Genomic DNA, 24,559 nt, shown 5'->3' with positions numbered 1-24,559 from the left:
TTAATATTTTAAGATTTACAACATAAAACCTTTTGTGGTATTAATTCAGTAAGAGATTTGCTCCTCATGGAAGCATTAAAAAATTGCAAACAGAAGTTGCATGTCAAGCTAAGCTTGCATAATTCTGATTTCAGGGCAATAACCATAAACTTCAGAATTTTCAGTGTGCCCAAATATGTCTCTGTTTTCAATTCTTTATTCTTAAACTGGCAAGCGGGATAGATTTAAGAACCACCTTCATATTTTATTGAGACATGTTCTGTGTACGTTCCATAAGGAATATTTATTATATCAATTAAAAAGAAGTCCCCAAATAAATTTTGTGATGTGAACTGCTGTTGATTGTAAGGCGACAGTTGTGAGGTGACTTTTTAGCTGATCTAATTAGCCTTATGACAGAAACTAAGTATTGATTGGGGACTGGAGACCAATCTTGGCAGTTCAGATTATTTACACCTCAAGGAGGAGTATTGTAGAAAAACACTAATGAACAATAAATCTGTCCAGAGCTGTTCAGCTACACCTGTTCCAGAAGCAACAAAAATTCATTAGCTGTCAAGCTTTCTCTAGGCAATAGATATATTGATTTCTATATGAAGACACAATATTTACATTGTCTCCTATCATACTTATGTGTACATGCGTTGGTTTCCATTTGCAGAAATGTTTTGCCATGATTTATCCTAAAATTAAGTGGAACTTCAGAAGACTGCATGAAAGGATAAAATCATTTTATATTCAGCAAATCCTTTAACATTTAAACAAGTATGTGGTACATATTGATAGTATCTGAAACAGTAGCTTGGTGCTCTTAAAACTTTGGCTGATTGATCAAATTGCTATAGAAATTTGATTTATAGAGAGGTTTTCTTTACACTTGTTTGATATAATATGGTTGTGAATGTGTCAACATTTTCCTTTATAATCTCCATTTCACAGCCCATAAAATTTTGTTGCCAGCTGAAACTTCTCATGCTCAGCAAGAAAATACTTAAATAATAAAACTGGATTGTTTGGCTTGTCTGCTTTGGTATTCGAAGTGCAAAAGCACAACAAAACAATAATAAAAATACCAATTTAAGTCACAGGCAGTTTCCATTCAAATGAATCCATGGCTAATGTAAAGGGTTTGTGCAAGGATTGCTGACTGAAGGAAATACATTGCATTGTTCTGAATTTCTGGTTTTCCACAGCTATCAGGAGTCATTCTCCAGCCAAACCAGTTCTTATATTTGTATCATCCAGACGTCAGACTAGACTTACTGCTTTGGAGTTGATTGCTTTTTTGGCAACTGAGGATGATCCAAAACAGTGGCTGAATATGGATGAAAGAGAGGTATACATTTTCTGTTAATTGAATTAGGGGGATTTCTGTTTTTCTCTTCTGTCCCCTCCCTCCCAATTTGTTTTTACCACCCTTCCATTTTCTTTGTTTGCTTTTTTTCTTCAACTTGACATCCTGGCATTCACAACAGATCTCAAGGATAGACTAAACTTGCACAGTGTGCTCAACTTCTTCTTCCTTTAGATTCCCTCTTCACTGGGACAGGATGAAATCTTCCTGTAACAAATGAAGCAAGCCAGCATAGCATAGCTGTGATTTAGCAGCTGTGTGCTCCACCTACAAAAACCAAAAGGTAGCAGCAGCTATGGGAGTTCACTCAATGGGAAGCTGGAGTGCCCTGCACTGCAGATGGCTGGGAGAGTTATTCCAGAATTTCTCATTTATATACATTCCAACGCCATCAACATTCCATAAGTCCCTGGAAGCTCACTTGTCCTTTCAGGGATGCTTTTGGAATGCTTAAATTTTCCCTTTTATTTTAATTTACAAAGTTACACATTTCTCTGTGCCTAGGGAGTCTCCTGAGTTGGTAAAACTTGCTGCCCTCTTTATTTAGGCGGGGGTGGGTCGTTTGCTTCAAAACTGATGATTTACCTCTGATGCTCCCCAACCTGTCTTCACGTTTCATTGAGTGAAATGTTCTGAGCACCCTATTCTTAATAGTGGTGCACGAAGGGTTAGACTTCAATTACTAGTTAGCTATGTTTTCTGTTGTTCTTAGGTGGCTTGTGGTGTGTTACACATGGTACTCTAGAAATCATATTCAATTGGCAAATAGCAACAAATGATTCAGATCACATATTCAGTATGGTCAAATTCTTAAGAATAAATTGTCACTTAACAGTTCCCATTTTGTATTATGAAAATGACCTTGTATCTCTTAGCTAAATGTCACATCTTCCCTTGAGCATTCTAAAAATTACAGAGTGTGTCCTTAGATGGTAATGTCTTTAAAATTTTAACTAAAGCAGTGTTAACTATAACTGTCATCAGTGATTTAATGCAACATTGTTACTGGACATGATTATTTTTAGGAAGGGTGTTTGACCTCCAAAGCATGCTTACTTGGGAGCAAGTCCCTGAGTTAAATGAGGTTTGTTCTTTAATAAGGGCACTTGTGATTGCAAGCTTTGAGTGCTAGAAATGTTGTAAGCAATGGAACTTATGCTGCTTGCTGAGGTTTGGGTTTTAAAGAGACTAAGCAGAAGTATTTATTTAAAAGGTCCACAGACCGTTTGTTTGTTTGATTGATAGGATATTAATTTGGGAAATTAAATCAATTTAAGTGGTATTTATGTAAAGGTGGTATGCAGTATAATGATGAATGTGGTGTAATTGAATGAGAATTAATTTGGAGCAGAACATGGGTGGGGAATTCACTGGGTGCGTAAATGGATTGAAGAAGAACCATTTTAGAGCTCTATTGATTGGAGCAGGAAGGGGACATTTTGCACAAGCTCAGAGACAGTCAGTGCCCGGGGTGTCAGGAATTTTGAGAACATTAGATGCAAGCATATTCTTCCAATTCCAAGGTGTGAAAAAAACTGCTCGTCAGCACAACAGCACAAAAATGTTGACAGTTAAGTTTGGCAATTGTGTAAAAGAGGAGGAGGAAAATTGTCAGGAGGATACTTGTGAAATTAAAACATCCCAGGGGTCCTGTTGCACCATAAAAGCAAATACAATTATTATTGCATAAGCCTTCTGCAAGCCATCATCAGTTGCATGAATTGTGCAGGTGTTGGATATTATTTATGCATGGGTGTACATAAGATAGCACACACTGATACCTAGCATTTCTACTCATAGCACATTTCAGTGCTCATACTGCTTCACGTACTTTCAACATCATCATAATCTTTACAACAGCCCTGTAACCTAGGCCAGTACAGTATTATTCCCACCATGTGCAGGTGGGCTGAAGGGTCCAATTCACATACAGTGTACAATACATTTTGTGACTGGCCATGCATCCCGTGGGAGCCATTTTGTGGCTGTGGCCATTATATTTTAGTGGGCCTTTCATTCTTATCCACAAAGCAAAGAGAAAACTTGACAAACTCTGTATCAGTGCTGCTGCTTCCTCCTCTTCAATGAAATCAGCTGAAATACCTGAAGCTACATAAGAGAAAATGAAATAGAACAAAATTGCAAAGAAGATAACGTCAGGTTCACAATGGTTATTACTGATTTGACACCTTAAGTACTTAAGTTTGTATCTCCTGAGTTGCAAGTGATATAGGCCTTTAGGTTTTAACACATTCCTAAGGACAGGAAAAACTACTTGACAGGGTGTACAGTGCATTGGGAGAGCTTCCTTAATATCCAAACATTTTTAATACAGCACACGATCATCTGAATTGTACTGTAGCATAAGCAAGGAGAAAGAGGATTCATTGTGCAGATGTTGTTGATAAGAGAGAGGCTTATGTGATATCTACAGTGGCCATGGAACAGAACTGATGGGGGCAAGATTTTTGAGTTGTGAGCTAATAAAATAGTTTCTGCTTTTGAATAGTTCTTAAAGTAGAGACTACTTAAGGACATTCAATTATCCAAAGGCAGTTAAGATTTAGGAAATGGCTGACAAACCTTCAGAAGCAATGTTCGTCTTAGAAAGATTTTTGAAATCACTGGGAGGATTCTAGAAGCTTTGACATACAAATTCATAGACATCTCTGAAAGTTGGTTGGCTTAAAATCACCTTTTTGACTTTTCATTTATTTAGGTGTTTTGAAGCCAAGTGATCTGCTTTTACCAAATTCTTCTTCAATTGCAATTTTAGACCTAAATTATTTTGGCTAGGAGGTGGTTATAGGTGTCTTATTGAACAGATGCAAGTTGTTTGGCCCCCATGAAAAGTTTCTACCTTCCACTTTTCCACTGAGCCAGTCCTCAGAAAATCACTGTACGGCAGCAGTAAGTCAGGATAAAAACTTTGGCAGGCCAGATGTGGTCTGTAGGCTTTAATGTTTTCTGTTATTGTTCTAAAGTCTCCTCTTCTTCCAATTTTAGAATATGTGCTGCCGAAGCGAGCACTAAAGTCTCCTCTTCTTCCACCTTGGTTGTGAGAGTTCATGTAAACAATGTTATTGCAGAGCATCAGTACCTGCTGTGAGGGCAAATAGATTTGTAGATTCAGTATCTTCTTCAGGACAGACATCATTTGGCATAGTTATTTCAGACTGATGGACAGAACTAAGCTTCCTAAAGCAACATATACATCAGAAGGCTCAGTTTGGTCAGAATCAAGTATACACTTCCAGAGATAATGCTAAATACATTATTCCTGGTAAATGAGCCGCAATAGCTGCTTCCAGAGATAATGCTAAATACATTATTCCTGGTATATGAGCCACCATAGCTTCTAGAGGGCTGTGACAATTTGTGTCCTGGGCTTTTTAGACTTGTCTACCCATGTACTATCTGAAACCAAAGGGGCACATTGTTTGCCAGATGTGAAATATATTGGCATTATTTTCAGCTCTCCTACCCTACTACAGGTGCTGGGAGCAATTGTAGGAGATGACTAATACTGTCGCTTTTTAAATCCCAGTTGATTAATCCAGGTCAGTTGCCTTTTATTACATTCTTTTCAAGAAAACTCTTCAGCTGATGATTGTAGACGGAGCTGCCCATTCAACACAAGGAAAAAAAACCAACCTATATGTCATGCTGTCCCATTCTGAGAATATCCTGTGTTGTCTGTTGCCTGCTAGAGCACAAAAGAGATAGAAAATTGCTAGGTGTGTCACCAGTTTGAGCAGTCCAGGCTATCCTGACAATTTGACAGATCTAGCAGAGACAGCCCTATGTAAGTGTTACTCATGTATACCAGCTAGAGTGGAACAGCACTTTTAGCTTTGCTCCAACATCAGCTCATCTTTCTTAAAGAACTGTGTGTTTTGTGTGACTGTCTTGCCTGTATAAAAAAGCAAATGTGTGAGGTTCTCTTCTGGTGTGAGGCCTTTGTGCCACTGGGAGCCCCCTACAAATGAGGAGATGCTCACACGTTTGCTTTTTGTGTGTCCCCACACTGGTTTGTATTTGTGTTCCCTACACACAAGTAACACATGCTTAGGTCATAGTAACCAAAGCCAGATGCAAGTGAGCAATGTGCTCTCAGTACTGAGAACAAACTTTGGTGCCTCGCATTCTTACATCAAGGGAAACAGTCATATTTTTTTTCTGTTTAAAGGGTCTATCCCTGAATCCCTGAAGATTCATGTTTTGGAAGCAATAGTAGTATAGCCTCACTAGACACAGTAGTGTGATTTGCTTTGCTTTTAATGTATTTAATCACAAGGTTTAGCTCCTTGTGATTGATCAGTGTAGGTGAAACAAAACTAAGGAGATTTATTTATAGGGTATATTTATATTTATAGGGTATATTTATTTATGTAACTCCTAAACTGCAAAGAGGGCATCCAACAGATTCAGTCCTGTGTAACGTACAATATTGTGCCAATTACCTAGGAAAGATCCTGTTGAAAACAGAAGCTAGTTCCAGTGACAAATGTAAAAAGTGCAACATACTAAATTAGTATTTGCTTGGATTTGATTCTCTTTACTCTAGTCTGAAATTTTAACAGATGAGACTCATGAGGAGAAGGGAAATCTAGTACTGGTATGTGGCTTTTAAACTACAATTGCAACTTCTTTCCACAGTGTATTTAGTACTGTAAACATCTACAGCTTGTTAAGATTGTACTACAGCTAATTTAATAAAGCTAATGTAGTATCTTTTAAACAATTACACTTAGTAACACTTAGGAAGGCCTCATCCAATTCCTGCTAAGAACATTAAAAAGAACTGCCACACGTATTGTGGAAGGCGGTGGAGGCCTTTATAGCTTCTGAACAGGAAACTGCATGTGCAGCTGTGAATATGAAGCAAAATGTGTGTGCATGTATACAGAGGAATAGGCTTCCTATATAGATCTAAAAATAGAAGTTTAAAAAACTGCTCTGTTTAGAGAGTGTCAAGAGAGTGTCAAGCATATCCTTTTGCTTCTAACATTCATATCAATAACTTAATATTTTCAATATGATTTTCAAAGAAAGAAAAATAGAGTGGTTTTGAACATGTGACAGCTCTCTCTCTCCAATTTTAAAGGCAATGTTAGGGCAATCTGTAGTTTGTGGGTGAAATTTAATGCTGCTTCTCTGTTCACAAAATGTATTTTGATCCATCAGAAAGAGAGAAAGAAAGGTGATTATCTCTCATTGTCCCTTCTGTCTGCAGGCCCTCTGCCACCACTTCCTGGAGAGTACCCCAACCCTTTGGGACAGATCTTTTGGGGGTGCAAAGGTCTGCAGTGTGGAGGGAATTTGGGGCAAATATCCTTCCCTTTTCTTACATTAGTAAATGTCTCTGCTAGATCAAAAGCCATTTCACAAGCAGAATGGCAGCACTGGATTTCACCCAAATATATTTCTTTAATCATTTCTTCTCGGGGCTTTTAATATTCTGAAACAAATACGTTTGGGTTGGATGAAGGCATGCCCTTCCACAAATGGAAAAGCTCTTTCCATTCTCAGAAGAGATTCTGATTCAGCAAAGGCTGCCATAACAGGAAGGAGGGAAATGATTTCTGCAGCCCACATCACTGGCTCCTATTCTGTTCCATGGGGTCCCCTAATCATTTGGAGCAGCTTTTTGGTGACCAGAGGAAAAATTAGATTCGGGGGGGGGGGAGGCTCCCTTTCCTTGAGTCAGGAAGTGTCCCTTGAGCAGAACTCCACTCACAGGAAACCTGGAAATCTGTCTTTGTAAAATAATGTCAATTGCTCCTATTTTAAACCCAATATTTTTTTAGCTAGGCTTTCACCTTTTAAAAAAAATTTAAAATTAAAACGTTTGTTGTGACAGGGTTGGGATCTTTTCTATGAGTTGACAGATTCAGCAGGAAATTTTTAAAAATACATATTCATTTATATTAGGATTGCGTGTGTGTTTCTTGTTTATACGTATTTATCCTGCCTTTCCCCCTCAAAGATCTTAGGGAAAGATATGTATTTTATCTTCACAACAACCCTATAAGGTAGATTAGACTGAAAAATAGTAACTGGCTGAAAGTCACCCAGGAAGCTTTGTGGCTGAGTGGGGATTTGAGTAGACACCTCCCAGATCAAGCCCCACTCGGTATCCACTGTTGCTGCATGGATGGTGCTTAGAATGAGGCATACCAACATAATGTGTGGGCTGAATCCGTGTAGTCCTTTCTCAGGATTTGCAGTGCCTCTTCCTTCTGCAGTGTTGTGCTTTATCATAAAAAAAAAAATGCCATTTAACTTTTAACGCAGCAGCACTTTAACTAAACTCAACATCTGTGCCAGATGTGAAATGTGTAATTATATTTTCTTTTAAAGACTTCATAACTTTCCTGATTCTTTTGTTCAGCCCATCTTTCTTTCTTTTTTACCAGCCATTTCAGACAATCGATAAGCATTATGCAGTGGCATATGGTCTGGGTCTGATGTGCTTTGAAAAGGGTACAGAGTACTAATAATGAGGATTCTGCGAAAATGGGAAAACCAGGGCGGCAGATATGCTTTGAGAAAGTATGGGGTTTTAGCATCTTGAAACAATATATCACACTCAAAGGGACAGAATTGGGCTGCACAATCTGTTAGCTCATTCTTGTCCAATCTGGTCTCCTCCTTTCTTTTGGAGCCAGTGTTGTCATCAACTTGCTGAATTATACCCTGACTGGAATGAATTTCAGACTCAGGGTAATGTATCTACTTAAATGGAATTCTATCTTTCTACGAAAAGCTTTTTAGGTATAATAAATTTTTAAAAATATATTTTTAAACCCTGGTGACGTTAAATTGTTCAGAATTTTACATGTGTGGAAGGAGTGAGAGAGAAAATACAGTGTTTTAGTCTGAGAAAAATCTTGCTGGTGTTGTCATGAGATTTTTTCCCCGCTCCTTGCAACTTTTTTTTTTAAAAAAATGTTATTTATGTTACAAAAAGAATCTTAAGTGCATCTTTCAAAGATAACTTTTAAATGGCACATTCATCGTTAAATTATATAACATGAGGGCTATACTTTTTTCGGAGTTTAAAAATCAACAGGTCACATCAGAGTGGGTTGGATCGCTTTTATTATTAATATTAATGTTTTAACCAGCCCACTTCAAATTAGCAAACCTTAGCTGAGCGACTGAAAACACAGTTTTCTTGCTGCTTCAAATTAATTTTGATAACAAATGCATCTGGTAAACGTACTGTGCCTTTTCATGGTTAACACTTGTTCATGCTTTCCAAAGAGCTGTTATGTACGCGTGTTAATGTGTACACATTCCCTTGACAGGTTTTCTTTTGGCAGTGATGTCTTGAGCAAAGCTAGAAAAATCATTAAAGTTTGCTTCATGCTTGAGATGGGCAGTTTGCAAACATCTTGCACTGATAGCCATCTCCGAGGTTTCACGAGAACTATTATCTCAGCATAGTTGATCTGGCAATTGTCCTTCCAGCATTCCTCATGTTTTGTCGTATTTTATAAGGTGAATGGAATATGCATGCAAAAATAGACTCCGGGAAAGTGGTTTTCCAGAAGACAAATTGTTGTTAAGAATTTTTAAAGCTGTGGAATGTGCTTCTGGGTAAAATAGGTGTTTGGAGTTTTTTATTGCGCTGATTTATGTGAAAGTGAGGGGGGTCTGCTAAAAATGGCCAAGATTCCCCGCTGCTAGAATGACAGGCTCACAGTGCATATGCCAGCACTCCTGCTAAGGGTCCTTTAGTTTTGCTGTGTTAAATTACACAGCTTTGCAGGTATAGCTAACAGCACGGCAGGACATTGCTTTAGTACAAAGGCAGTGGGCGGATTGGGAGGGGATGAATAACATCATCAGCACAGCAAACGGTAAGAACTTCCTCTGTGAATAAATGTCCAGCAGTGTAATGGGGAGAGATGTTCTGTGCTTAAAACTTTGATAACAACCAGGAGGGGAAGTATAAAGTTGATTGGCCAAAGTAAACAAGAAAACAATTTCATGTTTTTATATTTCTTGGAGGTCTGAGCATTTCACTGATGTTGAGCTAGAATAAATAGCACTATAACTACACTGCCGCAGGTCTTGCAACATAAGCCAATGTTAAAAGGGATGTGGCTGATCTGTGCAATGTTCCCTACTTACGAATACAATGAATATAAGCACTATGTATACTTGATCCTTTTAAATATCATTGCAAGTCATATTTTCCTCCCAAACAGTGAACCAAATGTTTTAGCTACAGGACCCCAATTGTGGGGCAGGCAGTTTACAATGACTGGCTCCTGGCTCAAAAAGTTGTTTGAAAATCAAAGGTTTTGATTAAACTATTCCATTGATATGTTGGCTTTTCGACACAAAGCTTATTTTACTTCTTGGAACAGTGATTAGAAGTTTCAAAGGAATTCATACCCCAAACACACACACCCCACACAAAAAAATCAGTTGTTGCTCCTTTACAGAAAACTGAGGGCTCCCTTTATAATCCACTATAAAATAGTGTCTTTGTTTAAGATGTATGTTAAAGACGGCCTCACTTTTATTCTTCTCCCGTTGCATTTATCTCCATGCACTGTATTCATTCATTCTACCCATCCAGTTGAGCTTCTGTAAATATATGATTTCCTTATGTTCCCATCCTATACTCTGGTGCACACATCAAACTTTCATTTTCCAGTGATTTACAATAAGCATTTGGGTAGCAGCGTCTATCCTTGGGCTGATCTAGGAGCTTTCCTCAGATCATGTAAATTGGCAGCAAGCAGAACCAAAACATCACTTCAGAAAACTGGGTTCCCTGTTGTGCATCATTGTCAGATCATTGTTGTGGGATTTACATTATATTTGGCTCTTTGGGATTGACAAACTAGTCTAAATAGGTGAGATATGAATAGATTGTATTAATTTTATGAGTTTTGTGAATTAAATGACATTTTGCCATAATTTTACAAGTATACAGTAATATTGGTACTACCTGTTGACATGATACAAGTTACTATTTACTCAAATTTTTAAAAAGAAAAAGAGATATGTTTTGACGTTCAGAAGTTGTTGGTGTTTATTAAAGGCCCCAGGGTCGGTCCCTGGCACCTCTAGATAAGGCTCAGAAAGACTTGCATCTGAAAACCTGGAGAGCTTCTGCCAGCCAGTGCAGAGATAATACTGGATAGTTGGTTGTACTTGATAGACATGAAAGAATCTTCATGAAAGATTTTTTTTCTTTATTGAATTTTTTTTTTTGTTAAGTGACAAATAGCAAATAGTATAGCAAGAATAATAGAAGGTACAACATTTCCTTTTACAAAAACAATTTACAGACATCTTTACAATGTCTATGCTCTTTGAATTAAAGGATTGGCCTCTTACAATACCAAGGTACCCAACAGTAAATATAGTTCAGCATTTTCTTGTGTTTTATAGTAGCAACATGCAATAAATGGGCTCCTTTTTTCAATGAATTTTTCATCGATTTGTCTCCCTTCTCATATTTTGAGAATATTGTTTAGTTTTTACAATTGAACGCTATCCCATACTCTTACCATCCAGTTGTCCAGTACTGGCACATTATTTTTTTTCCAACTTAGAATTACCATATGGGCCACTGTTTAAAAGTGTGCTGTTTCCCTGTCTTCTAAAAGAACAAGGCATTTTACATATCACAGTTATGTAACTGCGCAGTGGTGGAGCATTTACTTTTATATACTTGTTTCTTCTAGTACAGCAATCTGGAAGTGTCTTAGTTGGAGGCATGACCAAAATACATTCAACGTATCTGTGTTGTAGTTTTGCGTCTTCAGCATAGAATATTGATGTAGCTGGCATTAAATACCACCTGGAAAGGAGTGTTATTGGAGACTAATACTAACAGTTAGTTGAACTGTATGGGTGGTGTTAAGCTAGATTTTATTCAGAGTAGATCCACTGAAATTAATGGACCTACCACAGCTATGCTCATTAATTTCAATTGGTCTTCTCTGAATTAAAGCTAGTTGAATACCACCCTGTGTTTCTATAACTATTTATGAAAGGTTTCTTAAAATGTAAAACTATTATACTATGTGGCTATTTTAAAAGTCCATGAACTAAAGACCATGCCACTTTCAGTATGCCACTCACATTATTTCCAGACAACACATCTTATGCTGCGTTAAACAATGTTTCTGATGCTTGCCCAAGTTTGAGGCAGGTTGTGAGATACCATGGAGGAGTGCTTTCCAAAGAAGGGAATTCAGAAGGTCCACCTTGAGGGTTTCCTACATGCACACCTTTGCATCAGTATGCAAATATGTACTGCTTGAATAATCCTTTTATAATTTCAAAAGTAGTATGAAACTCATGGGGGGGTTGCTTTCTGAAAGTTACCGTGTTTCTCCGTGTATAAGACGCCCCCATGTGTAAGACGACCCCTAATTTTTTTTAACCCAAAATTTAGAAATTAAATTGCTTAGCTTTTTTGGAGGGGTGGGGGAGGTCACTTCCACCAATCGCTGACCCGCCTGCCCACCACTGCCGATCACTTGCCATAGCCACTGCCAATCGCACACCTCGCTGCAGCCACCAATTGTCTGCCCACTCGCAGCCACCAACAGCCCACTTGCCGCAGCCGCCAATTGCCTGCCCGCCTCGCCACAGCCGCCAATCACCTGCCCACTTGCCGCAGCCAGTCGCCAGCAGGCCTTGCCGCAGTTACCAATCACCTGCCCAATCGCCGCTGCCAATCTCCTGCTTGCTGCTGCCATTAATCACATGTCCCCCCTCTGCATTCACTATTCGTGTATAAGCCAACATCCAATTTTTGCCTATTTTTTTAAAGCAAAACGTATCATCTTATACACGGAAAAATACGGTATATTAATAATATGTGGAGTGCATTATAAAAGGTGACTATGTGTTTGCATAGCTTATTGCTCCCCTCCTCTTCCTGATGCTTCTCTATTTGCTTGCTTCTGTGAATTCCTTAATGAAGAGACTGTCTTTTTCCTTTGTTTACTACTAAGACTGTATAGTATATTGATAAGTATTTACTAATGTCATATTGCTGGGGGGAAATGCTCTGGAAGATTCTTAGATTAATCCTTTTGTTGTTATTGCAGATGAGTGTCATCATAGGAACAATCAGAGAGTCCAATCTCAAACTGACCCTTGCTTTTGGAATCGGCATCCACCATGCTGGCCTGCATGAACGAGACAGAAAAACTGTTGAAGAGTTATTTGTGAATTGCAAAATCCAAGTATGCTTGTTCTGTAATATTATACTAAGATGTTCTTATTCATTTCTTAAACTTCTGTTTACTTCACACAGAGGTCCTTTATATATTTTTAATCTTGTATCTTTCTCTTTTTAGGTCCTTATTGCTACTAGCACGTTAGCCTGGGGTGTCAATTTTCCAGCGCATTTAGTAATTGTTAAAGGGACAGAATTTTATGATGGAAAAACAAGGCGTTATGTTGATTACCCAATTACAGGTATTGTCAGAAATCACAAAACTCTTAGAAAAAATACGTGTTATAATTAACTACTGATATCCATGAACATGGAAGTTAAATATGGAAGCTGAAATAGAGTTGTCATATCTTTTGTTCAGTTTCTTTAGCAATAGTAAACTTTTAGCTGTGCTTTGAGAATACTGAATTGGAATAATTGAGTGGAATTTGATAGCAAAGAACAATATCTGAGAAGAGAGAACAAATCTGGAGGGTGTGGTAGAACATATTTTTTTTAAGTCACTATTGAACAAACATACCATAAAGTGCATACAAGCAAATGATATATAGCTTATTAGATATATTATATGGATGAATACTAATCTGATCTTAATTAACTTGCCTTATTTAATTCTTTAATCTCAAAACATATGAGAGTAGCCAGGCATTTAGTTTCATTTTCTTACCTGCAACATTGCAGGTTAGATGGGGAATACTTCTCATTGTTTTGATTTCAGCATTGCTTCATAAAAAAAATTATCAGCATAAAACTACTCAAAGGGGAACAGAGAAGTATATTAGGAGAAGGCCAGTACCTTTACCCTAGGATACCACTGAAAACTATGTGAACTGATATAGCTCAGGGGTAGAGTCCATGCTTCGCACACAGATGTGCTATCTCCACTTAAAAAGTATCTCAGATAGCAGAGCTGGGTCTACTAGGAAATTTCATATATTTGTATGCTAGACTTGTCAGCAAGTAATTTGCGCCCCCTAGCCCGTGGATTTTAGTAAGGGCAGAGAGCTGCAAGTGTGAGCGCGCCCCCCCCCAGATGTTGCGCCCGGTGCAGCCGGCCCCCCTGCACCCCCCACGCTATGCCACTGATTTGAGGTGAGGCGTCTTGCTAAAGCATTTGGATGGGGCGTTTGGGAGGCTTGAAACAAGATTCCCAAACCTCATTTTATTGAGACTTTGCAAAATCAAAGTTCAACTTTCAGATACGAGTGTGTAGCCAGATGTTGCAAATAAACATTAGGAAAAAAACAGTTTTAGTGTAAATTTTCTGGTCCTTTTTCCAGTTTAAATATTCATATATCTTTTAATCAATATTTGTGCTGTTTATAAGGGTGGTGCTGTATCTGGACATTTGCCTTAATATAAAAAAAACAGTACTCTACAGTGTGCTTAATGTTGTCATCAATTTACATTTGCAGATGTTCTTCAGATGATGGGACGTGCTGGGAGGCCTCAGTTTGATGATCAAGGAAAAGCAGTGATTCTGGTTCATGACATCAAGAAAGACTTCTACAAAAAATTTCTTTATGAGCCTTTCCCAGTAGAATCAAGGTAAAAAATAATAATACCACAGTTAATTTGGGGAAACGTGATTCACAAAGGCACTGTATTTCACGGAACTACAAACTGAAAAGTTATCATCTTCAGATAATCCAAATTCTATTTCATGTGGAGGTTTCTCCTAGATACTCAATTTATATTTCCAAGTTACACCCTATTGCCAAGATAATTCCTTTGTCAGACTGCAATCCTAACTCCACTTAACTGGGAGTAAGCTTCATTGAATGCAATTGGACTTTGCTGAAAATTCCTTTGCTGAGTAGACTTAGCTACAATTTTTGGCACTAAGTCTTGATTACATGTATCTAAGGTAGATGACAACATTGTATCTGTGGTTCCTGCTGCTACCTAAACACACAAATCCCAACACAGAAAGTTCTTGGGCTGTGGAGGTGGGGTAGCTAAAAAGGCAAGTGGATAAGACAATAGATGAAACAGTGGCAACAAAAGCAACATTGTTCACAAACAGACATTATCATTTTAAAGTTTCTGGTGTCTCGGTGTCTGTTGGGATATCCTCAGCCCATTAGTCCAGTAATTTTTGATAGCCCCTAGGCAGAGAGATGTCTCATCTATGAGCATAACGGCTGGTAGCAGGTGATAGAATAGCAGTATCCTTCTCAAATGCCATTTCCCAATTTTAGACAGGCTCTAAAGTCATATCCATTTCAAGTTGCTTTCTCCTGAAAAGATACTGTGGTGCTGCTGCCCTAAAAGGCAGTCTATAAGTAACTTAATTTAAAAGGGGGGGGGGAGTGCTCACTGGAATCAGTCCAGGTACTGCAGCCAGTTTTTACAGATTTTAACATCTGTAGCCAGATAAGATTAGTTATCTACCACTCCAATTGAGTGTTTTGAGTACATAATACTATTCCACAATTAATCTAAGTGAAATGTTGCAATTTTAATTTTTGTCGATTTGTTTTAGTTTACTGGAAGTTCTGTCTGATCACTTAAATGCTGAAATTGCAGCTGGAACTATAACTTCAAAGCAAGATGCAATGGATTATATCACCTGGACCTACTTTTTCCGTCGCCTTATCATGAATCCAAGGTGAGCTGTTAAGAAATTGAGCACCAATGAAGTTTAGTGTGCATAGTAGGGAACCTTGAATACCTTGGTTCATATCCCCTCTCGCTTATGGATATGCTGGCCATACCACTATATTCTTATCTAAGTCATTCCTTTGTAAAATGGAAACTTTGTAGACACCCTATAGATTGGTAATAGTATTGTAAATCACTTTGACCATTGTTTACTACAGAAATCATAACTAGACCAACAAAAAGAGTGGGTTCTTTTTTTAAAAAAAAAGTACAGTTTGTGTATTTTCCTTTTTCTGTTTTTGTTTGGTTACATCGCAGCTTTGAAAAAAGAGAAAGAGGGACAGGACAATCCTTTCACCCTCGCTTATCTTCATCCCTTCCACATACTTTTTTGCCCACTCCAGCTGTTGAGATCCTCTCATAGAAGCAGACTTTGCTTTATGTATCACTTTCAGAATCAGAGACAGTAGGCCTAAATCAAAATTTACATCCAGGTGTAAAAGCTGTCTATCCGCACTGCTTTTTTTCAGTGGAATGAACACTGGCACACATTTAATGTCGTATAGATGACGGGTAACCTCTGAGTCCACATTCCATTGCAGGCAGTCTACTGATTCTAAACTCAGAAATGCATTTGGCAGTGTATCATTTTGAAGAATATTGGGGCAGGAGAGGGGGTCTGATTCAAAGAAAGTATGGAAACATTGTCAGAGGCCTGGTCTTACGCAAACACCCTACTGTTCCACAAGTGTGTTGCAAGTCACTTAGTTCCCTCCAGACTAACTCCTGACTGAGTGCTCAATGTCACACATGTTTCTCTGGTGTCTACATATAGTAGCAGCATGTTGACATAAATGCATAGCTTTTGATCCTCACTGGTTGGGAAAGCCGGATTTGCCTGCATGCCTCAGGGCCCTTTCCATCTATAGGAAACCCCTCTGGACACCTCTCAGGATTCATCTGCTGTAACAGTGGAGTCAAGGTCTTGGTGGAAACAAATGATTTTATCTTCAAAATGAAGCTTAGGATTTAGTCATGTTGAATATATTTCAGTACAGGTGTTGTTGTATCTTGATCACCATTGCTGTGGCTTTTATTCAAACGGTATGCTTTTTAAATTATTTTTAAAACTGTATTTTTAAATTTTTGTAATCTGCCCTTGGGACATCTTGGTGAAGGGCAGGTTAGAAATATAATAACAATGGTGGTGATAATTTTGTTGGTTGTAGGGGGCTAAGTAATTCCTATATGCATGATATATAAAGAGCTTTTTATTTTGTTAGTTATATGTAAGTGCCCAGTTTTGCATGTTACCAAGTGAGAATATATAAATAGCTGGTTGATTCCTCCCTCCCTACTTAGAACAGAGCTTTTTCTTCTTCTAATCATGCTAATTGGCAACCAAGCCCACACACATTGGTTCAAATCCAAGTGCTCTTGTTAGCTTGGTTTGTCAGTTAAGCTGCTCAAATTATAGCTCTCAGCCAGGATCCACAGAACTACTGAGTTTCAAACAAGCTGCTTTCCCTAGACCAGTAGAAATTTGTCTTTGAACAAATGACCTTTCCATGCCATGCCACAAACTGCTTCAGAAAAACTTCCCTCAGTTTCAAAGGCTGTATGGCCAGGCTGTTGTTAGAGAAAAACAAGCTCCCTTGAGCTTTTGGAACCACTTCTGTGGCTCACTTGATCCTGACCATCTTGCATTAATCTTAAATAATTATCATAAAATTAATTACACTTCTTAAGGACTGAATCATTCCATTTTCTTTATATAAAAAAACCACACAACTTAGATTTTAATATTCCAGTTCTGTTAAAACCAGTGCAACTCTTCTAGCTGAAATAGTTTGATGATTGGCCTAGAGAGTTAAAGACTCCACCAGAATACCAGAAAGTTATGTTAACCACAGTCTTGAAATACAGCTGGCTAAAAGAGCACTACCAGAACACTGTCCATCTGCAGAACAAATGTTTTTGAAGCCACTCCTTATCTGTGAATATTTTAATTATATTTATTTCCTAAAATTTATACACACTGCTTGAAGGAGGGGGTGTAGAAAGCTTAAAGTGTTTTACAAAAGATTATAGTGATGATATTTTTTAAAAAAGGATAACTCTATTCCATTTATTTAGTCCGAATTTATAACCCACTGTCTCTCCCCAAAAGATGGCCAAGAGGGCTCACGATAATAAATTGCAGGAAAACAACACACTAACATATTGCAGACTGCCATTAAAACCTGTAGTGTAGAAACAGAAAACTATCAGCCAAAAACGTGAATCAATAAATACAAGTCTCTACATGTTTCTTGAACGCAAGTAAGGACAGGATTGCCTTATTTCCCTTGGGAGTATTTTCCATAGCTAGGAACAATCCTAAACAAAATCTCCTGGGAGTTTACTTATGAGTGGTAGACAGATTTAGGATTACAATAAGCTCCATTTTTGGACAATCAGAGCAGGCCCCATGGCCCTATGTACTAATATATCTGGTATGGATTTAAATGTTAACATGTTTTATTTTGATATGTTGTTGTGAAGTGTGTTCTTCACAGGGATTCAGTGAAAATATGTATCTGAAAACGTTTATCGAAATTTTTAATTCATTGGTACAGAGAAATTTAGTCACACCTGTTCAGCGCACAGAAATGCCGTTTACCTTCCCGCCGGAGCAGTACCTATTTATCTACTTGCACTTTGACGTGCTTTTGAACTGCTAGGTTGGCAGGAGCAGGGACCAAGCAACGGGAGCTCACCCCTTCGCGGGGATTCGAACCGCTGACCTGTGCAGTTTAAATTAGCTTAGCCACTACTCTACTCACTTAAATCCCCTTGATTTCAACAAAACAGAGACACAAATAACTTTTCCAAATTTGGGCTCCTGTAGATAATGCTTAAAGGTAAAGGGACCCCTGACCGTTAGGTCCAGTCGTGGCCAACTCCGGGGTTGCGTCGCTCATTTCGCTTTATTGGCCGAGGGAGCCGGCGTACACAGTCATGTGGCCAGCATGACTAAGCCACTTCTGGCGAACCAGAGCAGCGCACAGAAATGCCTTTTACCTTCCCGCCGTAGCAGTACCTATTTATCTACTTGCACTTTGACGTGCTTTCGAACTGCTAGGTTGGCAGGAGCAGGGACCGAGCAACGGGAGCTCACCCCTTCGCGGGGATTCGAACCGCTGACCTTCTGATTGGCAAGCCCTAACTCTGTGGTTTAGACCACAGCACCACCCGTGTCCCCTAAATAATGCTTAGGATATCTTAAAAATGAGCTGCTATCTTTCAGTTCCACCCGAGTGCTTCTTAAACACATATAACCGGAAAATTAACTGCTGACAGATACTGAAGTAATTTTTACACAATGCAATAGACTATTTAAAAAAAATAGGATTCAAAACTCTGTGGTCTTATTTGTTAGTTCATCTGTTCTGTCTGTGAAAATGCTTTTTTTCATGCTATTGTCAAAAAAAACACACACACCAAAAAAAAACCCTGATGCTAGTGTTGCTAGTTGACAGCTGGCCTTGTTCAAAGGAATGTTGAATGACTCGTTGCTTGAATAGAGATTATAAATAGACCACAAATTAGTTGGGCAGTGTTGATGAAGGAACCAAATGTCTCACAGTGTGTTGTAGCTGTTGATAATGTTATGAAGAGGAGTAGGTTTCCCCCCAATTTTATTTAGACCATAGCATTTCAAAATGTTTTTGGTTCTACCAAAACCTATTTTGTCTGTTATTAAGAAAAGCAGGCTGTAATGTAATATATTACATGTTCTGTGAACAAAAATATTATTAGGTACACCTTCTTCCATCTTTATATTCAACCTATATGGCTGAAATTAAAAAACATGTTTATTTTATGGAGTTTCCATTCTGCCTTTCTCTTTGAATGGCCCCCAGGCAGCTTTCAATAGCAACAACTACTACTGCAAAAACAACAGCCACACACAGTAAAATACAATACTAAAATAATAAACTACTGGAAATTTACCAGTATATAAAAAAGATAAGAAGTAAAGAACAGTAGATTAATTATCTCAAATGCCAGTAAAGTAATAGGAGAAGATGTGAATTTATAAATCAAATGGGCATTTGATTTGGTGTACAAGTTATAATGAAGTGAAAGGCTCACCATTTATATATAATTCTAAGGCTGCAATTTCCCTATTGAGTATCATGGGTTGTATCTAACTAAATTATACTCTGAATAGACCCACTGGAGTTAATGGGTCTAGTCATTTCCATTAATTTCAGTGGGACTATTATGAGTATGACTATTGTTAGATATGACTCAGTGAGATCTACCTCTTGGTAAAGATGAATATGAAGTCTCTGTTAAGTACTGTTAGGTCCTAGTGTCCTCTAGAGGTCCAGGTCTATGCTTGAAATGAAATTTCACCTTGAAGCATTGCTATCAGGTTGCAATGGCTAATTGTAAATGTAATCTGAAGGTGCAGTCCGTAACCTCTAGAAGTATATAGCAATCTTACACTGAATCTAATGGATCTAAGACATCTCACCCATTTACTACCAGCTGTGTAGTTATTTTGTTTACCGTAGTTATTTAAATCTAGTGGTCATTCACTATTTTGGGCTCCCTCCCAGCTATCAATTGTGTCTGCTTTACATAAGCCTTTCCAGGTTGACATTCGTCTCCAATCTTTTTTTCATATGTGTCTGTATTTGGTCCTTCGTCCTTCTAGTTTTCCTTCAGTCATACTTTGAACTAGTTTTTCGTTTCTTGGGATGTTTCCAGCCATTCTATCTTCTACCTGATGAGACAAATAATGCACCTCGCCTCATAGTGAATTACATAGAATTGGAAGGGACCCTGATATGGCTGAAGGATCTTCATAATGATCAGTCTGCAAGATGTGCACCTTAGAAATTACATTAAACTCACAAATGGTTGCAAAATATTAATTTTTAGTAACAGATTCCCCGTCTGAGTTCTTCACAATTAAAGTAGAAAAAATATTTTAAAAAGTAGGGGGGAAATCACAGTTGGTGAAGAAAAAATATTCTGAGATGATAAAACAAGATGGCTCTATTAATATTTCAGATTGTCAGTGACAAAGATACAGTATTTTTAAGTGTTGATGGCCATTTTAATAATGAATTTGGTTTACTTTGATTGCCATTCCAAAATGATAATGATGGCCATTCAATGTATTACTCAATGACATAAACCTTCTTTCTCTTGCAAATGAGCTTGTTCTCAAGGGAGTGTCTTGGTTTCCTTCCCATTGAACCGCGTTACAACTCGTGGATTAGATCCAGAAAATATGTTGATTGGATCATCTCTCCAGTGTTCCATCCATCAGGGATAGGCTTAGAATAATAGATTTCATCTAAGCCTCATATCCGTGGCATGGGTTTAGTAAATTTCACGTTAAGAAAATCATATCAGTTGCAGCATGTCTCCTTGAACACCTTTTGAGAAGATAACTATTTGTCTATCCTGTGCTTTAAATTAAACTTCCTTTTTCAAAATGGCAAATCTCAACAAATTATTGTGAGCTGAGCTCTTGTGGTTTCCCCCAAGAAATACTTGGATTACAAGCAAGAGTTTTTCTTAAAGTGTTTTTCAGTTGTCCCGCTTTCATTATCTGTGTCATTACTACTACCGTATAATCTGAACATAAAAAACATGGTGTTTGTAACAAATGACTTCACAGGCCTGACAGTTATAGCACTACCATTTCAAGGCTGATGAAAAATTTCCCAGGCAGATCTTGGATCAGGTTTACATAAAACTCAAACAGGAAGCAATTGCCACCACAATCCACATTAAACTGAAAATGGTCAGTGTAACTTCATCTGCATTTTATGTCCTTACACGGCTCCCTTTTTCTCAGCTGGTGAAATGCCACACTGGCTTAGATTAGAAAAACAAGTTCATGTTTCTCGTTGAGTTCATTCTAGATATATTCTCAGGTTTAGCAGTAGGAGTTTTAGTTTGTTTGTTTGTTTATATATTGTTTAAAAGGAAATTGGAAAAGTTTCTTCCTTCATTGTTTTGATTGTTTAAATGTTATGTACTTTGTAAATTTTTACGGTACCTAGGGGTTTGTTATTGCTTTTTTCCCAATGGGCTACTAATGGAAGTTAGCCTGTCTACCCCATGTGCTAGATGCTGTTAGTATAAAACTGCCTTTGACTTTCACACCTCTCAGGGGACGAGTAATTGTTGTGTTCAAACAGCCTGTAATTGTGATCCCGCTGGCTTTCTCAGTACGCTTCTGGCTATTAGAATCATTAAACAACTCAGCACCTGTTAACAACATTGTAAATATTCAACCTTGCTTGTGTGCAGGTTGAGCAGAATATAGGAGAAGGCTTACAGAGCCCAGCCTCATAAATTAGAGCTGCTGACAAGTCAATTATTGTGAAACTGGGTTTCACTGTGAAATAAATGAAATGGTGCGCTGACAAAAAGGTGGGTCGTCTGTTTGCAGCAGAGGGGAAATAATGACTGGATGATTCAATGCAGTGACCATGAAACTGCACTGTTTTTATTCTTTATCTGTAATTAAATAGTTAGATAATACAGTCACTCAGAAACAGGGGGCTGATATATAGTGTATTTTGAACGTATGAGCATTCAAACACCTCTGATTTTCTGTGGTATGCTTTTTAAAGTATTGGATTAATAAAATCTTAACTGAGAAGTACATAATCTCTCTGGCTGAATTCCTATTCTATCTAACAGAATACAAGCATTTTACTTGAAATCTCATGAAAATGACTTTGAAATCCTACCTATACAGCTCAGTCTTGCGCCTGTTTACTCAACACTTAGGCTGACTGCGTTCTGTGGGGCTTACTCTCTCTTGTGTTAAGGATTGGAACCTAAGATTCCTAGAAGTATGGCTGTTTTGGATTTCCTTTAGTTGAGTTTTTCTTTTAAAGAAAGGAAGGTATGTTAAGAGCTATGTTTTTTTATTTTAAAAAGTGCCATAGTTTTTGTATTTTTCGTGATTTTTTTTCCACGGATTGAAGTGCTTTTAAAGAAATAGTTTGTATTCTACAATGCCTTCAACTATTTCACCAACTGCATTCTTGCTAAATTAGCCGTTGTTTAGTGCTAATTAGTGTAGTTGTGAAATGTGTCTAGCGTTGGGACTAGAAAAGCAGTCAAACTCTATGAAAACAAAATTAAAGGCTTGGCAAAATTCACTCCTTAAACAAAAGAAAGATTTTCAGCTTTTCCTTATATTGGTAGGATCATGACAAAGCATTTTCATACGCCATTAAATTATCTATAATTCCAGTTTTAGGCTGCAATCCTGTAACCTTTACCTGGATGTAGCCCCACTAAACTTTCCAGAATTTACTTCTGAGTAGAAATGAATAGGCTTGTCCATAAATGTAGCTTTATTTGAATATACAGGTTTAAAAACAATGCTGCAATTAAGATAAATCATTTTGCAGCAGTAGTTACTAACAGTTACCTTTAAAGCACAAAGGGATATCAAAACAACGGACCCTTGAAACATACATTCTGGGGGGAAATAGAAATATGGATTCAAATAGCAGCAAAACCAGTATTGTGCACCTACTCAAGCTTTAGACTTGTATTCCCTAAAGTTCAGCTCTTCCTGCCACATGACAAGCCTATTTTGAAATGTGGAGAGTTTAAAAAGCAGTTTGTGATATGACCTGGGGCCTGCTGTTGAAAGGGGAGGAAATTAAAAACCTATTACATATGTTTAATCATTTGGGTGCATCTGATGTAGTTCTTTTGTTCCTGGCTTGTGTGAGTCAGCTACAATTTTATACCCAATTACTTGAGAGTAAGTCCTAGTGAACTCTGCGAACTTAAATCTGAGTAAGTATTGTAAAGCATTTTTAGGTTCAACTGAGAGAGATTTAAGCATACCAATCCCATTGAGAATTAAGGTCTTATAGTCTCTTAGTTTTTGGCTAGATCATGCCTTCATTAAATCAGAATGTAGGCTACTGAACATGTGGTTTCATTAAATTTTGTATAACATTTTTAATTATAAGCTTGTGATAGGTGGTCATAATTTTCTTCTACACTCGTTTTATCTTTGTATATTTTATGTGGCCATGATAAGTAGCCATTCACGTGAAATGCAGTTAAGACAACACCCATCTCTAACGCACATTAAGTAACAGCCTTGCTTTTTCTACTCAAAAACATATTTCATAATCTATCGCAATTTAGTGCTCCACTTCCAGGTTTTGTGTGTATGCATGAGTGTCAAACAGTGCATTTCATTAAATAAATAAAGGCCTTCTAGTGATTAATCTGAGCAATAAGCTTCCTCCTTTCTCACCCATTGTCTCATTTGTTCCTCCTTTATTACAGGGAGGATTTTGTTTATGTTTACAATGTGTACTAACTTAGCACCATTGGACCTCTCAGCTGCCATTTTGGGATCATGAAATTGCAGGACTATGGCTAAGGTAGTTGAAGTCCGTTTTATCCAAAGTTTTGTAATTTCATGTTCCCAGCATCATACTGATTGGAAGCCCATCTCTGGGAGTTATTTGGACAAGCAAGCATAGTGATCCAAATTGTATCTTATTTAAGAAAATTAATGATTTGACAGTTCAAAGAATACTTAGATTTTGTGTTCATATGCATGAAAAAGAGAAAGATCATGCACAAGAATTAAGAGCAGAAACTGAAACATGAAATAAGACTACAACAGTGCTGGGGCACACTACTGTTTTATATTAATTGATTTTTAAAATTAAAGCTAATCCATAAAAAATTGGGTGGTTCTGCCATATATTTATAAGAGATTTTCATATTCCACTTCTATTTCTTTATTTGCAAACCACACATTGCTACAGAAGTGATTTGTCAAAGTGACTTATTCACACATTTGTTTACATTTTCCATCCTACATAGTGACATCTATAGTAAATATACACATTGTATTCAGCTAGCTAATAATGTAATAACGTAAACTAGCTTCTTATGTGATCTGCTCAAGAATAATAAGAAAGCACATGAATTTTGCTCTTATTGCTAGGAAACTGGCCTATTTTATGCAGCAGTCCAGAATAAAATATTTGTTTTAGATCTGTTTTTGTTACATGTTTATCTCAATGACTACATTCCTGATTTGTATAACAGTATATACATCAAGAACAACAAGGAAAGAAATCAGAATAATTAGGAATAGTACAAAATTATAACACAGTTTTGTTGGTACATGTACAAAATAATTCAGTGTGTTGTGTAATCTTCAAAGCACTACTGGGGAGAAGATGAGTGGAATTGGGTATCTTCCAGCAGCCAGAAAATAACTATACATATTTGTAATGTTTGGTAGGTCAAACCTGACAACGAAACCTTCATTTTTTAAAATTTAGGGGATTCCAGGTTCGGGTGGGGCT

General features: G+C 37.6%; 1 protein-coding gene across 2 annotated transcripts in view; it reads left to right on the top strand.

Annotated features, from left to right (window-relative positions):
- ASCC3 (activating signal cointegrator 1 complex subunit 3) overlaps window positions 1–24,559 on the top strand; it is a 203,282-nt gene that overhangs the window by 134,736 nt on the left and 43,987 nt on the right. For both annotated transcript variants that reach the window (XM_053381539.1, XM_053381540.1), the window contains 5 exons: window positions 1,194–1,336; window positions 12,445–12,582; window positions 12,697–12,817; window positions 13,991–14,123; window positions 15,061–15,186. In XM_053381539.1, coding sequence (XP_053237514.1) covers window positions 1,194–1,336; window positions 12,445–12,582; window positions 12,697–12,817; window positions 13,991–14,123; window positions 15,061–15,186 — 661 coding nt within the window. The remainder of the gene's footprint in view (window positions 1–1,193; window positions 1,337–12,444; window positions 12,583–12,696; window positions 12,818–13,990; window positions 14,124–15,060; window positions 15,187–24,559) is intronic.

The sequence above is a fragment of the Podarcis raffonei genome, chromosome 3 (genome assembly GCF_027172205.1).
Source record: "Podarcis raffonei isolate rPodRaf1 chromosome 3, rPodRaf1.pri, whole genome shotgun sequence".
NCBI classification, from domain to species: domain Eukaryota; kingdom Metazoa; phylum Chordata; class Lepidosauria; order Squamata; family Lacertidae; genus Podarcis; species Podarcis raffonei.
Note: the sequence above shows the minus strand (reverse complement) of the source record. Positions and strands in the feature narration are given on the sequence as shown.